General features: G+C 43.0%; 1 protein-coding gene across 2 annotated transcripts in view; it reads left to right on the top strand.

Moving 5' to 3' along the window:
- The window catches only part of esyt2b (extended synaptotagmin-like protein 2b), a 34,490-nt gene extending 21,534 nt beyond the window's left edge, over positions 1-12,956 (top strand). Inside the window, exons 11-23 of one of the 2 annotated variants that reach the window (XM_031583960.2) lie at positions 1,604-1,652; positions 1,999-2,088; positions 2,370-2,465; positions 4,366-4,422; positions 5,523-5,597; positions 5,744-5,830; positions 6,855-7,004; positions 7,404-7,777; positions 9,730-9,828; positions 10,506-10,637; positions 10,916-11,021; positions 11,132-11,219; positions 11,685-12,956. In XM_031583960.2, the coding sequence (XP_031439820.1) occupies positions 1,604-1,652; positions 1,999-2,088; positions 2,370-2,465; positions 4,366-4,422; positions 5,523-5,597; positions 5,744-5,830; positions 6,855-7,004; positions 7,404-7,777; positions 9,730-9,828; positions 10,506-10,637; positions 10,916-11,021; positions 11,132-11,203 (1,387 nt within the window). In that variant the 3' untranslated portion in view covers positions 11,204-11,219; positions 11,685-12,956. The remainder of the gene's footprint in view (positions 1-1,603; positions 1,653-1,998; positions 2,089-2,369; positions 2,466-4,365; positions 4,423-5,522; positions 5,598-5,743; positions 5,831-6,854; positions 7,005-7,403; positions 7,778-9,729; positions 9,829-10,505; positions 10,638-10,915; positions 11,022-11,131; positions 11,220-11,684) is intronic. The other variant, XM_031583961.2, reaches the window with a different exon arrangement.
- Positions 12,957-13,460: the final 504 nt, after the last annotated feature.

Here is a 13,460-nt window from a genome sequence, read left to right as displayed (position 1 = left end):
CCTGCTTTGCACTGCAAAGGTCCTCAAATCTTGGGGCAATGTTTGACAAACATATCCTCAGGTCATCCTCGATCTGTGCGCGGTTGCGGACGGTATTTAGTTTTGAGCGCAGTCAGTCTTGAAAAGCCTGCCTCGCACAAATATGTCGACGCGAAAAGGAGGAGCATTTTTAAGGCTATGTCGCAAAGCTGATCATTGCTACCCAGAATGACGAAAGAGGGGAGATGCTTAAGTCTACTGTCACTCTTCAGCTGCTCTTTCATGTCTATTGACAGCTCATCTGCTGAGCAGAGAAATGGATCCCGAACTCAGGCGAATGAACGGTAGTCCTCTTTGAAATAGGACCCAAACTGATTTCTGATATTTTGCGTGATACAGTGTCATTTTACATAGGTATTGCGCTGAGAAAATGTAAAGGTAGGTGTTAAGGAGAAAAGGGCTAGCTGTAGTTGGAAGAAGGTAGCTAGCTAGGCTAGCTCTCGGGCAACGAGCTTTTTAAAAAGATTGTGGAGCAAATTACTCCTTAGAATAGGCTACGAATAGACCTACTGCAAGTGCAGTAAGGTATTACTAAGGAAGGAGTGAGTCTTTAAAAATACTGTTTATAAAGCAATGAATATCTGAATGATAGAGGAAACAAGAGAAATTGAACAAATTCTGCAGAGTGTCGTCTCTAGGTGAGCGCTTACCATGCCTGCGTTTTTTTTTATACTCGGAAGCTTACGTGCAACTCGCGTTGAAATGCGCGAGTTGCACTGCTGTGGAGGGATATTTAAATATTTGTTCTAGTTGTCAATATGCCTTTAAAGCTCTGCAAGTTTTTGTCTTAGAGTCATAAAAAACCTGAGAAACCCCCAGAAACCTTTAATCTTCTACATATATGCCACTTGTGCATCAATGTTTTTAGTTAGAGGAAATATACAAAAACATCAAGGCATGTCAGACTACCTAAAAAAGTCTAACAGGCCTCAGTCCCCATGGAATTAGGGGAGCTCATAATAAAACACTTTGTTGGCATGGTTAATGTCACATCAGACAGTCTTAACAAATCTCTCGTAAAAGGACAGCTAGCTCTGAAAGGGTGGCATGTCGATTTGTAGCAGTAGCCCCTTAGAACGATGACTCAGACGCCCACTGCCTCCCCTGTCCTCTCGCCAGTCTGATTAAGCAAGTGACAGGTTGTTAATCTGCACCCAGGCGGAAAAAAGGTTTCCTTTGACACATCCCGTAAGCATAATGCTTGAAACGCACGACAAAGCCTCATCAGCCACTGGATTCTGGCCCTGTGTCTGGCTGCTGGCCAATGGGTGAGGCCCAGCAAAATATATGCCCAGTGCTTGTGTAAGTACTTTCTGGTTCTGGCTCAGATGGCTTGATCAATCACCCACAGTGCCTCATGCAGAGACGGATGGGGCCATGCTGTTTAGTGCTGTCAGACCCAATGCTGCCACACACAGCCAGGCGAAGGATGGGAGCTGTGCTGTTTTTACCTGCATTAGGATGCCACATGTGGAAAAGCTGATGGATGCCTGGGGGGTTGGTTAGCACATGTGGTTGCTAACTGGATGAATCTTTTATGCTGTTTTTTTTTCTTCTTTTTCAGTCTCATGATTGACATGACTGAGCTGCGGAAGGAACAGCAGGTGGATGAGGTAATACAATATTGTATTTGTTGAAACTGAGTCAGCCTGCTGCAGTATTACAACACAGACACAAGTGATAGGTGTGGGTGGAGGCTGTGATAGCACAATGCACAATAGCTGGCAGAACATGAAGGAAACCTCTGTGGAGTCCAACACAAACAAACACTACAGCATTAAAATTTGAAATAGCCACTACATGTGACTTTTTTTTTTAGCGGTCAGCATCATCCTGAAAATTAAAGTTTTATAACTTCCCGTGTGAGTGATTATAAATATGTAAATTAAAGTTTTATAACTGCCAGTGTGAGGGATTATAAATATGTAATCTGACATGTATCATGTGGACTGAATACAGTGGTTTGACCTTGAAGAAGTTTCGACTGGAAAACTCCATCTGAGGCTAGAGTGGCTCTCTCTGCTCCCCACAGCAGAGAAATTAGAACAGGTAAACAAACAATTCAATATATACCCTTACTATTATTAAAAAATAAAGAATACATGGTATATTTAAAGCTAGGTTTTTAAGCAGGTCCTTCAGTAAACAATGCCAATGTATGCCAGATCTGTCTTTACAAGCAACCACATTTTCATGCATTTTTGAACTCATTATACTTTGACCTGAAGAGCAGAGAGTACCTGGCGCAGGAGGTGAACTTTAGGCCAAAGGTAGATCTCAGGTGCTGTGTTGCTCCAGTCTCCCCACTCTCTGTGTCTCTCCTCTGGCAGGTGCTGCGCAGCATCAGAGCAGACAAGAGTCAGGCCAATGACGGCCTCTCCTCCGCTCTGCTGGTCATCTACCTGGACTCTGCCAGGAACCTGCCGGTACGGAAAGTTTAATGGCAAAATTGTTCTCACACTTAATATTGCATTTGATGAACTAGTCACTACACTACAAAGTGTCTTTTATGTTGTTTATTCATACGCCTAGTGTGTGGAGGTCATCATTCCTCTATGAAATAAAATACAAAGTTCTGTCAGCTCATTGTCTTTAAGTCAAGGGTTGGTGACAGACAGGCCGCGTGAAGGCAGCAGGAGTGTTTCAACACGCCACCATGGCACATGTGCACAGTCCCTGTATTTAGCTGAGCTTCTCAAGGCCGTGGTTTAATTCGATCCCCACAGTGACCTCACCGATGAGTTATTCCAGTCTTTTTCCACACTGTTTTTCCTGACATCACACTTTAACCTGTGAATGGCTGTGTGTCCCCTCTTAAAGAACAGTCTCGACATTCCCACCATTTGCCTTTCATGGCTTTCATTCTGGATATCTGATAGTGCCGTGTTTAGCTCAAAGAAGGACACGTCTTAAATTGGTCAAACATGAATTTAGCCCCTAACACAGGCACACTGATTAGACTATTCTGAGTCATTTTCCTCCACTTGTATTTCTTACAACTCTTTTTCTTCCATAGAGACCGACAACCCACAGTCACCAGTTTCTCTCGCTGACATTCTATATTTATCTAAGGCTGTTATCACAGCCATTAAAACTGCTAATTAACTGACTTCTTAAAATACTGAATTGAAAAAAAAGATCCGCAGTGGAAGATCAGTGTTTGTGTCCCATCTCTCTGACACTGTGCTCTTTCCTAACGGTCTGGTCTGGGCCCTGAAGAGTGTGTTTGAGGGGAGCTTTGGCTGTGGGAACTTGAACGAGAGGAGAGCCTCGGGCCTCGTCTTTTGCGCAAACTCAGCTTCCCCCTGTAGATCGCTATTTGTGAGTCCTCCGCTGCCCGTCAAGCCCCCACCCCACCCTTGCATCCCCCGCTTACCCAGAAATAGCACTAGCATTAGCGACCTGCTGCTGTTAACCGTGTGACGGAGTCTCTCCCTCTGGGAAAAACAACTCTGCTCCCTGAACCAAGGTCAACCCCCCCACCCCCCAAACCCCAACCCGACTCCCAGCGGAAAGCATGCAGACCGCCTTGCTGCATTGTGCCAGTAATTAACAGGGTTTTGTATTTGTTATTCTTTAATCACTGGAGTGACTGAAAACAGTGTCATTCAATACCTAATGCATCATTATGTACATAATGTTACTTGTCAGCTCAGGCAGCAGCACGGGATGTCGCCACGTGGTGACATGCGCAACCTTTGGCCACCGACTAAAAAGAGAGGTGTTAGTCTCCGCCGACCTCGCATGGCCTTTCTCCTCACCAGAGGACGCCGAGCCATCTGAGATGGTTTAAAGCCGTCGTAGTCCCGCACACACCTGTCAGATCCTTGTCCTTATGACAGTCTCTATTTCGGTTCACTCCTCTTGAGGTAACTGACCCAGAGATGCCCTTGTGGCCTTTGTCTGACACATCTGGTTGTTTACAAACAAACAATGACCCTCTTGGTAGTGTAACTGACCCCTTAGTTACCCATAGCGGCAGGATAAGGTGCCTCTGGTTTTTGTCTTCTTTCAAATATCACATTCAGAGTTCATAGTGTTGACTCAGTGTTTGGGATTGTTAGTAGAATTAATTTGGACTTGTGTGCCCAACCTTCGCTTGTGAGAAATGTTGTTTTCACAGTTCAAACACCACCCTGTTCTGCAGATGCAGGATGCTTTTTTTCTCCCCTTGCCACAGGATGAGAAAGAGAGAAAAAGGGCCCTGCCTCTGATCTAGGCCATATCTTGTATCCATGGTCAGATCTGAACTAACCTCATCATACCGCATGCTCTTCCATATTAACTGTTGTCCTGATTCTCTCCCATCCCCATGCTGTCTGCTAGAGATATCCTCTAGAGTTTAACCACGACGGCTCCAAGCAGGCCTATAAAGCACAGAAGGTACAGTGAGAGAGAGAGAGACAGTGTGTGTCGTCAGTGTGTGTCGTCATTGGTCTTATTCATGTCTTTCACTGAGCTGTCAGCCACTGACTTTTCATGTCACTTTTGGTAAATCTTATTATGTCCACTGGCAAGAAAGGGATGGGTTAGGGTTCTTGGACCTTATCTCCATCTGTCAAATCTGTGACATACTGTCATTGTACTGATGTAGATTGCTGATATGTTGTCTGTGATAAAAATAAACAACAACAATTCAGATTGGGCAGATAGGGATTACAGAAATATCTCTACAGAGAAAAAGTATGATCATGTCAATATGCCAATATACATCGTATTTATCATATAATGATCAAATACATGTTCTTTCACTTCCATTATTTGAATGAACTGTAAGTTAACACTTACAGTATTACTTGTGATTGTCAAAAAATCCTCAAAATCAGGCGCATGAAGTGTCAGGGTTATTGTTCAGGACGTGTTTCCTGCCTTTGATTTTGTGGCTGTCAGTGAACAGTGGTAGAGCTGTATGGCTAATTTGTCCTGAAGTGTGTACTGCTTGGTATACCTTATGTTTTCATGTTCATAAGGCGGCTCCACTCTATCATTGAGGTGACTGTCACCTGCACTCTCATATCAGTATATGTCAGTGCAATCTAGACATCCATCATGTTGTGTAATCTTGTGAGTGTACTTCCACTATGTTGTATCACCACACACAACATGCCAGCAATTTAACTGCAGCCTCCCTCATTTCTTGCAATAATGTCCTGCATCATGTTGCATAATGATGTGTAATGTTATGTGTGTGATGTGCATACGATGTGTATGTGTTCAAGTGCTGCATGCTTGCTTATGTATCCAGATTTGTGTTGTCAAATGCATTTTTGTTTTGAGTTAAGCTTTTGCCAGATTAAGGTGAAAAAACATTTCAGCACTAGGCAATATAGTTCAATTAATTGAATGATTTCGATTGATTTATTGATTTATTTGTTGTTACTGTTTCTGTTTGCATGTGGTTACCTTTTACCCGTTATCTTAACACAACTGTGGTTTATGTTGATGACTCTCAATTGTGATCCATGCTTCCTACCTGTCTTCAGTCTGGAAAGAAGACGAGTAGCGACCCCAGTCCTTACGTGCTGTTCACAATTGGACCCAAATCATACCAGAGCAAGGTATGTCTGTGTGCAAACCACTCCCCATGGTGCCACATCCTCCTGCGTCCTCCTGTTTGTTTGCGTCTACAGTGTTTGTTTACGGATGATTATATATACATATAATATGTAAGAAGTGTGAAGAGAGTCTCTAATGTTGTGCACAGGTACGATATAAGACCACGGAGCCTCTGTGGGAGGAGGCCTTCTCTTTCCTCGTCCACAACCCCTACACACAGGAGCTTGGAGTAGAGGTGCGGTACCCTTTGCCTCTTCCATCCATATATCATTGTATAGATATTGCATGGGGCTGCAGTACATACTATATATGTTGGGCTTTGCTAGTGATGGGCAAATGAAGCTTTGGTGAAGCATTGAACCATTAGGCACATTGTTTCAAAAATCGGTTCATTACTTGAAGCTTCAGTAACAGTGACCTCTCCTGGTGATGTACCAAGGCTGCAACTAAATTAGCCCAGCTAGACAGTGGCACGAATCTTTAAAACAATGACAATCTAGTGTGCACGCACCAAATCCCCCCCCCCCCCACACTCACACTCACATTATTTGTTCTACACTTTTTGGACTGAGCCTGTTGATATAGTCTACTTTTCCTATAGCCTAAATATTTAACAGCCAGCGCACCTTATCATGAGCGATCAGAATAAAGTGTTCCCACATGTCAGAACGACCTCTCTTCCTAGATGCTTTCATAATGATGATAAATCAATACGAACGTAATGACTGTCACAGAATGAGATAGGCTACTACGAACCAAACGCAATGTTGTGCGCGGAAGTTTTTATGCTTTGAAGGCGCTACAATTCAGACTCAAAACGAGGCAACTGACTGTTTCGTGCGTGGCGCTGTGAACCACTCAGCTGGTTCATTCGGAGAAAGAAGCAGTAGCTGTTTCGCACGTAATATGTCACGTGATTTTTCCGTGCCAAAGCAACCTTCAAAGCAGTGGTTTTATGGTTGGTGTAGTTTAAGGTATGAAGCACGTTCCGGCGCTTCAGTGTCAGGCTGCCATCAGTAGGCTTTGCTATATCTAAGTGGTTTTACTTCCTATAGAGTGCAGTAGATAGAGGGTATGTTATGGTTGGTTTTAAATACACTGTTAAGTCAAACTTATGTCGTCTGTGCCTGAAGATATGGTTAGGGCTCTTTCTTTGGACTGGCATAGTTTTCCTATGCATAGGGACTCTGGTTTTAACTGTAATTGGGATGACAAATGCTTGAAAGCTGACTTTAGAAAGCCATTTTCCCTATCTCTAGGTTAGGGATGATAAGCACAAGTGCACCCTGGGTACTCTCATGGTGCCGCTGAGTGGGCTGCTTGGAGAGGAAGATATGACGCTGACTCAGCAGTTTCCCCTCAAAAACTCCGGACCCAGCTGCACCCTCAAGCTCAAGATGGCTCTTAGGGTAAGTGTGTGAATGTGTGTGTGTGTGTGTGTGTGTGTGTGTGTGTGTGTGTGTGTGTTTGTGTGTGTGTGTGTTAGTCATAAGGGAGATCTTGTGTTTGTGAGGTTGTCAGTTAATTCTCTGCATGCAGCCAGTTTACTATGTAAATGTGTGCCTAACAAAAGTTTCTATGTAAGTCGTGGTGTGTATGCTTTCAATTTTAAAGAGCTTCGTCTGTTTATGACTGGAAGAGAGAATGTTCTGTGTATTGACAGTTTGTAGGTGTGCTTGTGTGTGTGCTTGTGTGTTCTCTAGGTCTGAATCACTCATATACTGTATGTACAAGTATCTTCAATCAGTTGTATAAACTGACACTGTATTTGGAGCCCAAATGTGTCTGTGTCTTTACCCCTCTCTCAGGTGCTCTGTCTGGAAAAGCAGGGCACGTCCGACCAACCCTCCTGTGTGCAGGTGAGACGCACTAGCGACGGCGTCTGCAACCCCACCGCCACTTCCCCTAAGCCGCCCACCAGTCAGCCCTCCCAGGCAGCCCCGCACAGCCAGGCCTCCTCATCCTCCAACGCAACCCAGGGAGCGCCCCACACTCAGCAGCCCAGCGGGGGCAGCCCGGTGCGGGGAGGCCAGGGAGACGTGCGGCGCAGCAGCTCCAGCCTGGCCATGAGCAGCTCCCACAAGCAGCAGGCCCACCGGGAGTCCATGAGCAGCCTGGCCTCGGACTCCTCACTGCCCTGTGCCACGCAGGAGCTGCAGAACAGACTGAGGCAGCTGCAGAAGTGAGTGTGTGTGTGTGTGTGTGTGTGTGTGTGTGTGTGAGTGAGTACATGTGAAAGGCAGAAGACTAGTAATAGTCAAGGGCTTGCAAAATCGTCAGTCCAACATCCTGGGATAATCAGGTTTTCCTGCCTGTTGGGCTATAAGTAGTATCTCCTTAGTGAAATAAAATTCCCTCCTTTCTGCTTCTTTGACTTGCCATTTGGAAGAAGGACTTTGACCACTGAACAAACGAGTTATTGATCATGATGATAGTGGATGATAGTCCACTAGGAAGTGTATGCATTAATTGGAAAGGTACTAGTCGGGTTGTGTTTGATGAGAGTCCTCTTCTACACCAGCATTCCACACAAAATAGTGCTCCAGAAAAACAGAAATCAATACTGATTTGCACACATAGACAAAGACAACATCTTTATCCATTTGTTCTTGAGCAAACATACCGCCACAACCCACAGACTGCCCTCGAGTGTACACTGAGTGAGTTTACATACACCTGCCGTGAAGGAAGATGCATTTTGATATGTATGATTGATGATTGTTGCAGTCTGTGCTTGCTAGGTCAGTTATTTTTTTATTCTACAGGAAAATGTAAAAAAAAAAATGTATTTGGGCTAGTTTAATCAATTTTGGGAAAACAAAATCGAAAGAATGCTTGCCCGAAGGGCTACCAGGAATTTAGAAATTGGTTGTGCCCATCAGCATAGCATCATGCTAGCATAGCATTACCGTCACGTTACATAAACAAACCCAGAGTGAGAGGTAGTGATGTTATGTTCGTAAACGATCTAGTTCTTTTCAACGGCTCATTGGTACTAACGAAGGGAACAAAGTCACGCTTAAGAGCGGTTCTTTTTATTGATGTGCCCAAATTTCACTGCCTGGCCTAAATCCACTTCTCCTTCACGTGACCAGTGAAAACCAGCCAGTCACAAGAGGTAGACATTGTCACGTTAGGTTTCTTAAAGGCAGATTGAGTAGGATTTGTTGGTTGCTGTTTGTAAACACATTCAGAGGTTGAGAGAGAGAGAGAGAGAGAGAGAGAGAGAGAGAGAGAGAGATAGAAGCGGTGGTCGGGCGAGCTAGAAAGTGAATGAAGAGAGGGAGCAGCATTAGCGAGAACAAAAGCAGTGAATTAGAGAAATAAAACGTTACTTTCACAGTGGTTACATTCTAAAGCAGGAATAAACATGGCCACACCCCAGCATGAAGGATTTCGTGTGAATGCAGCTGAGGCACATACTGCTAAAACTAGTCCAGTTTATCTGATTTGTTTAAATCTGGTCTAAACTTTGAATCTGATCAAAATCGTATAGTTATCCGAGTGACTATTAAGCAGATAAACCTACTAACCCCCGCTCCCTAAAAAGAAAATCAGACGTCTCGGAAAGGAGCCATAATATCCGACTCCTTTCAAAGAACCGTTATTCGCATCACTAGTGAGAGGACAATGTACATAGACTTGCAGTATGAGCTAAGGTTTTGGTGGATGACATTTCCAATAGATTACGCCTGACTCATAGAAGTAGAACAATTTGATTGGCTGATGTGTCGGACTTTCCTGAAATGTGAATGGATAAAATCCGTTCTGTCCCCTTATACTGTCTGTTCCCACACTCTGACAAAAGGAAGCAGTGTATGATGTATGGGTATCTACTGATGGGTGCCAAATTTGACCGTGTCAGGTAGGGCCCGGGCCATACTGGCCATACTGGCCATACTGGCTATACTGGTTCCGCGGTCATGAGTTGTGTGTAGGTGTTCGCAAATGTAGAGATCAAGATATGCACACTCTCTTTCAGTGTTCTGTGTGTGGGTATTTGCCTTTGGGAGTTGATGTGGGAGTGTGCATGTAATCAGGGTGTGTGCATGTCAGTGTGTATGAGTGCAGGTGTGTGCATGTCAGTGTGTATGAGTGCAGGTGTGTGTAACGTTCTCTCTTTGCCTTCTGCAGTGGCTCAACTCCCAGTCAGTATCCTCTGGGTGAGGTGCAGCTCACAGTGAGACACAGTCCTCAGAGGAACAAACTCATTGTGGTGGTGCACGCTTGTCGGTTAGTATACACACACACACACACACACACCACACAAACAGAGCCATCCCACTGCACTCACAAATTATTTCTGTCTCTCTCTCACACACACTGTTTGACTTGCAAACTCTTCAAACACATTTATCTTCACAATCTAATCCCGTAAGATTTACACTGTACCTGTCATTGTAAATCCAGGAATGAGTCAATCAGGCAAGGCCTGCCATCTTCCTGGAAAGTTTGTGTGGGCGTTTGTTCCAAATGACTGATGAGAGATTCCACTCAGTGACTGATGCGGGCAGTAATAGATCTCAGTCTCACCGGGTGTCACTGGCTTCATTCCGATACACTCGTTCAACTACTTTTCAGCATTAGAGTCATCAGCTCGACTAGTCATTATAACACTATATGCTAGTTTTATCTTATTAATCAAAGTTGGTTTTAAAACCATAAAAACTTTAATAACTTTTTTCACTCTGCAGCCAGTAGCAGTATTTAGCTGACGTTGTCTTTAGTGCTGGCTGTTGTTTTGAACTTAGGGCAGGGTGTTTTAGGAGCATGTCACTCTAGTTATACCCCTTGTGACGTTTGGCAAAACTGTTTAAAAAAAAAAAAAAAAGCACCTTTCCTATCCATGCCTATCACATGTGTGCACACTAACTGGCATTTCACCTTTTGACCTCTCATTACCTCCACAGTAACCTCATAGCCTTTACGAAGGACGGCTCGGACCCCTTCATCAGGCTCTACCTGCTGCCAGACAAGAGCCGAACAGGCCGGAGGAAGACCAACACACTGAAGAAGACTCTTAACCCCATCTATGATCAGTCGTAAGTAGGCATTGATGAGATATATCTGTAATACACATTGATGTGCAAGAGAAAATCTCGTACGTGTTTTCCACTCTTTGGTGAGCTTCATTTGTCGGCCAAAATGAAAGCAGAAATGCGAGTTGCAGGTAAAGCTTTCCCTAGTGTGGAGTCCTGAGTCAGGATTTGAGTTGAGATGAGAATTTCCGTAGTGAGTGTGCCATTTAATAAAGACTGGTGTAGCAACTCAAAGATTTTATGTTTTTGCCTCTGTATGTGTGTGTGTGTGCGTGATTTAGATTTGAGTTCAGTGTGTCCATGGTGGAACTTCATAGGAGGACTCTGGATGTAGCGGTGAAGAATGGTGGAGGGCTGCTGTCCAAACACAAAGGCCTTCTGGGAAAAGTACTGTTTCCTCACTTCCTTCCTTCTTTCTTATTACCTGTCTTTGACTTGCACTTTCCTGACTGTAAAATTATTCTGGTTGACTGGTCGTGTCTTCCCTGTCCACACAGGTGCTTGTGGATTTGACAAGCGATGAAATTTCCAAGGGATGGACGCAATGGTATGCCGTTAGTGTACCATAATCACTGTCAAACAACTGTAAGATTTCTTATTATATGTTATCAGTATATCGTTATTTTTAGTATTAAGTTCTTTAGAGCTGTTTACTTTTCTTATACACACACACACACACACACACACACACACACACACACACACACACACACACACACACACACACACACACACACACACACACACACACACACACACACACACACACACACACACTCACACACACACACACACACACACACACACACACACACACACACACACACACACACACACACACACTCGTTATCTCTCTCATCATGTCCCTCCTGTTCATTAATTAAACATCTTATCAAGATATCTCCTTAATTTAGTCTGCTCTCATCAGGAAGTGCAGTGCGCTCATGCGACTAGCTCTAATTTCATTAATATGATTGATGTTATTCCTCCCCCTTTCCTATCCTCTCTCTCTCTCTCCCCCTCCTATCCTCCATCTCTCTTTTCTTTTAGGTATGACCTAACTGCAGGTGGCTTAGAGAAGGCAGTTTTACCTCCACAGAGGCACCACTGACTTCGCTCTCTCTATCAGGTCTTTCATCCATTGAACTGGCCACTCATCACCAAGATTCAACACGATGGACCCATTATTTATTGTTTTATTTATGTTATTTTGTGTTCAACTTTTATTTTGAAAGCAAAATCAGTGTAAACATATCAAGATATGTTTTGATCCAATGTGTCAACAACTGTTGACTGCCAAAGCAGAAAAGCAAAAATGTTTACTGCCTTGTTTTGTAAGTCTGCCATGTTTTCTATGTAAATACACGCCGCACCAACAGTTCCATTCTCCATTTGGAGAATTGCAGGGGTTTGTAAAAATGTCTGTAAAAATTATGCACTAATTGGATTAAAGGTTAGACTTGGTTTATACAAACATTCATTTAGTTCTAGTTTTGATTTAAGGCTTGATTTGGGGCCTTTAAGGCAACATGTTTAAAGGACAATCAAAGAAAAATAGAAATGGCATGTTTTTTTGTTGCAAATGTTAGTTTAAGAGCATGCACATGATAAGATTGGGTGTGCCTGTACTATCAACTGGTTTGTTGTGTTATGCAGTTGTATAGGATTTCAACTGGTTTTGAAAATGCTTTTCAGAGGGTCGACAAAGTCAGAATGCCTTGAGAATACCAAGTTATATGAAGTGAAGTTTTTATGTTGTTTTATTGTTTGTGCCTTTTTTGAAAATGTTTATAATTTAATAAAAAAAGTACTTTATTTTAAAAGTACTTGTATGCCAATGTTTGACATTGTACAGCACGGAATTACAAGAATGCTGTAAAGGTTTTTTATGTGTGACTTATGTTCCTCTCATTCTTTGTCGCGGCACTGTACAGAAATGTAGTCTATAGATTATTACTTTTGATGGTAAACATGAATCCTACTACCATTTGTGGGAAATGAAAACTGGCTTCTGAGCAGATAACTTCTATGGAATATGGTCATTTATTTTAAGCACATTCAGCATGGCTGGTATATTATTTAATCAGATTAACAGACAACTTTGAGATTGCTGCCTCAGACCTTTGCATAATTGCAGTAATATTGCTTGATTGCCTTTTTCTCATTGTATGCATATTGTTTGATCTGTTGTTATGTCTCTCTGTGCCTTATCAGAGACAGAACCCTCATGTTATTCAGAAATACACATTTAAGTCTCTGTAGCATTAAGGACTTTGTAAATGCTTTCATGCAAGAATAAAACCCCAATTTCAAATTCTTAAATAGGAGTGATGTCTCATCGTATTTCTTTCATCTTCAATATCATTGTGTTACATAAGGCCAAGAAAGAAAAAACGCACAGCCGTACTTCATTGTCTATTTGGTATGCAGAACATGTGCCTGATGGGTTAAGTAAACTGGGCAGTATGCCAGAGAGCTGTTTTACAGCAGTCAGCAGACGAGTCACGAGGTACGAGAGCACAGATTTGTTTACCTCAAATCAGTGGGGCTAAAGACAGTGGTGTACCTCATACGCATTACAGCTGTTAAAGGAAATATGCCTAATAATCTCATTAGCAGATAAAGCTATGGCACATGTGATAAAGAAAATGGACATATCTTGAATTAAATAAGGTGGGGCTAGCAATGGACAGAGATTCAATTCCCAGGGCTACATGTACAATGTACAGGTATAAAGAATTATTTTGCATCCATAAGAGGAGGATCTCAGGGGGAAATATGACAGATGCGACAAATTACAATCAGCCAGTCAACATCCAGTTTGTT

Source organism: Clupea harengus, chromosome 17 (assembly GCF_900700415.2).
Source record: "Clupea harengus chromosome 17, Ch_v2.0.2, whole genome shotgun sequence".
NCBI classification, from domain to species: Eukaryota; Metazoa; Chordata; class Actinopteri; order Clupeiformes; family Clupeidae; genus Clupea; species Clupea harengus.
The sequence above is the reverse complement of the archived record's forward strand: the minus strand, read 5'-3'. Positions and strand labels throughout refer to the sequence as shown.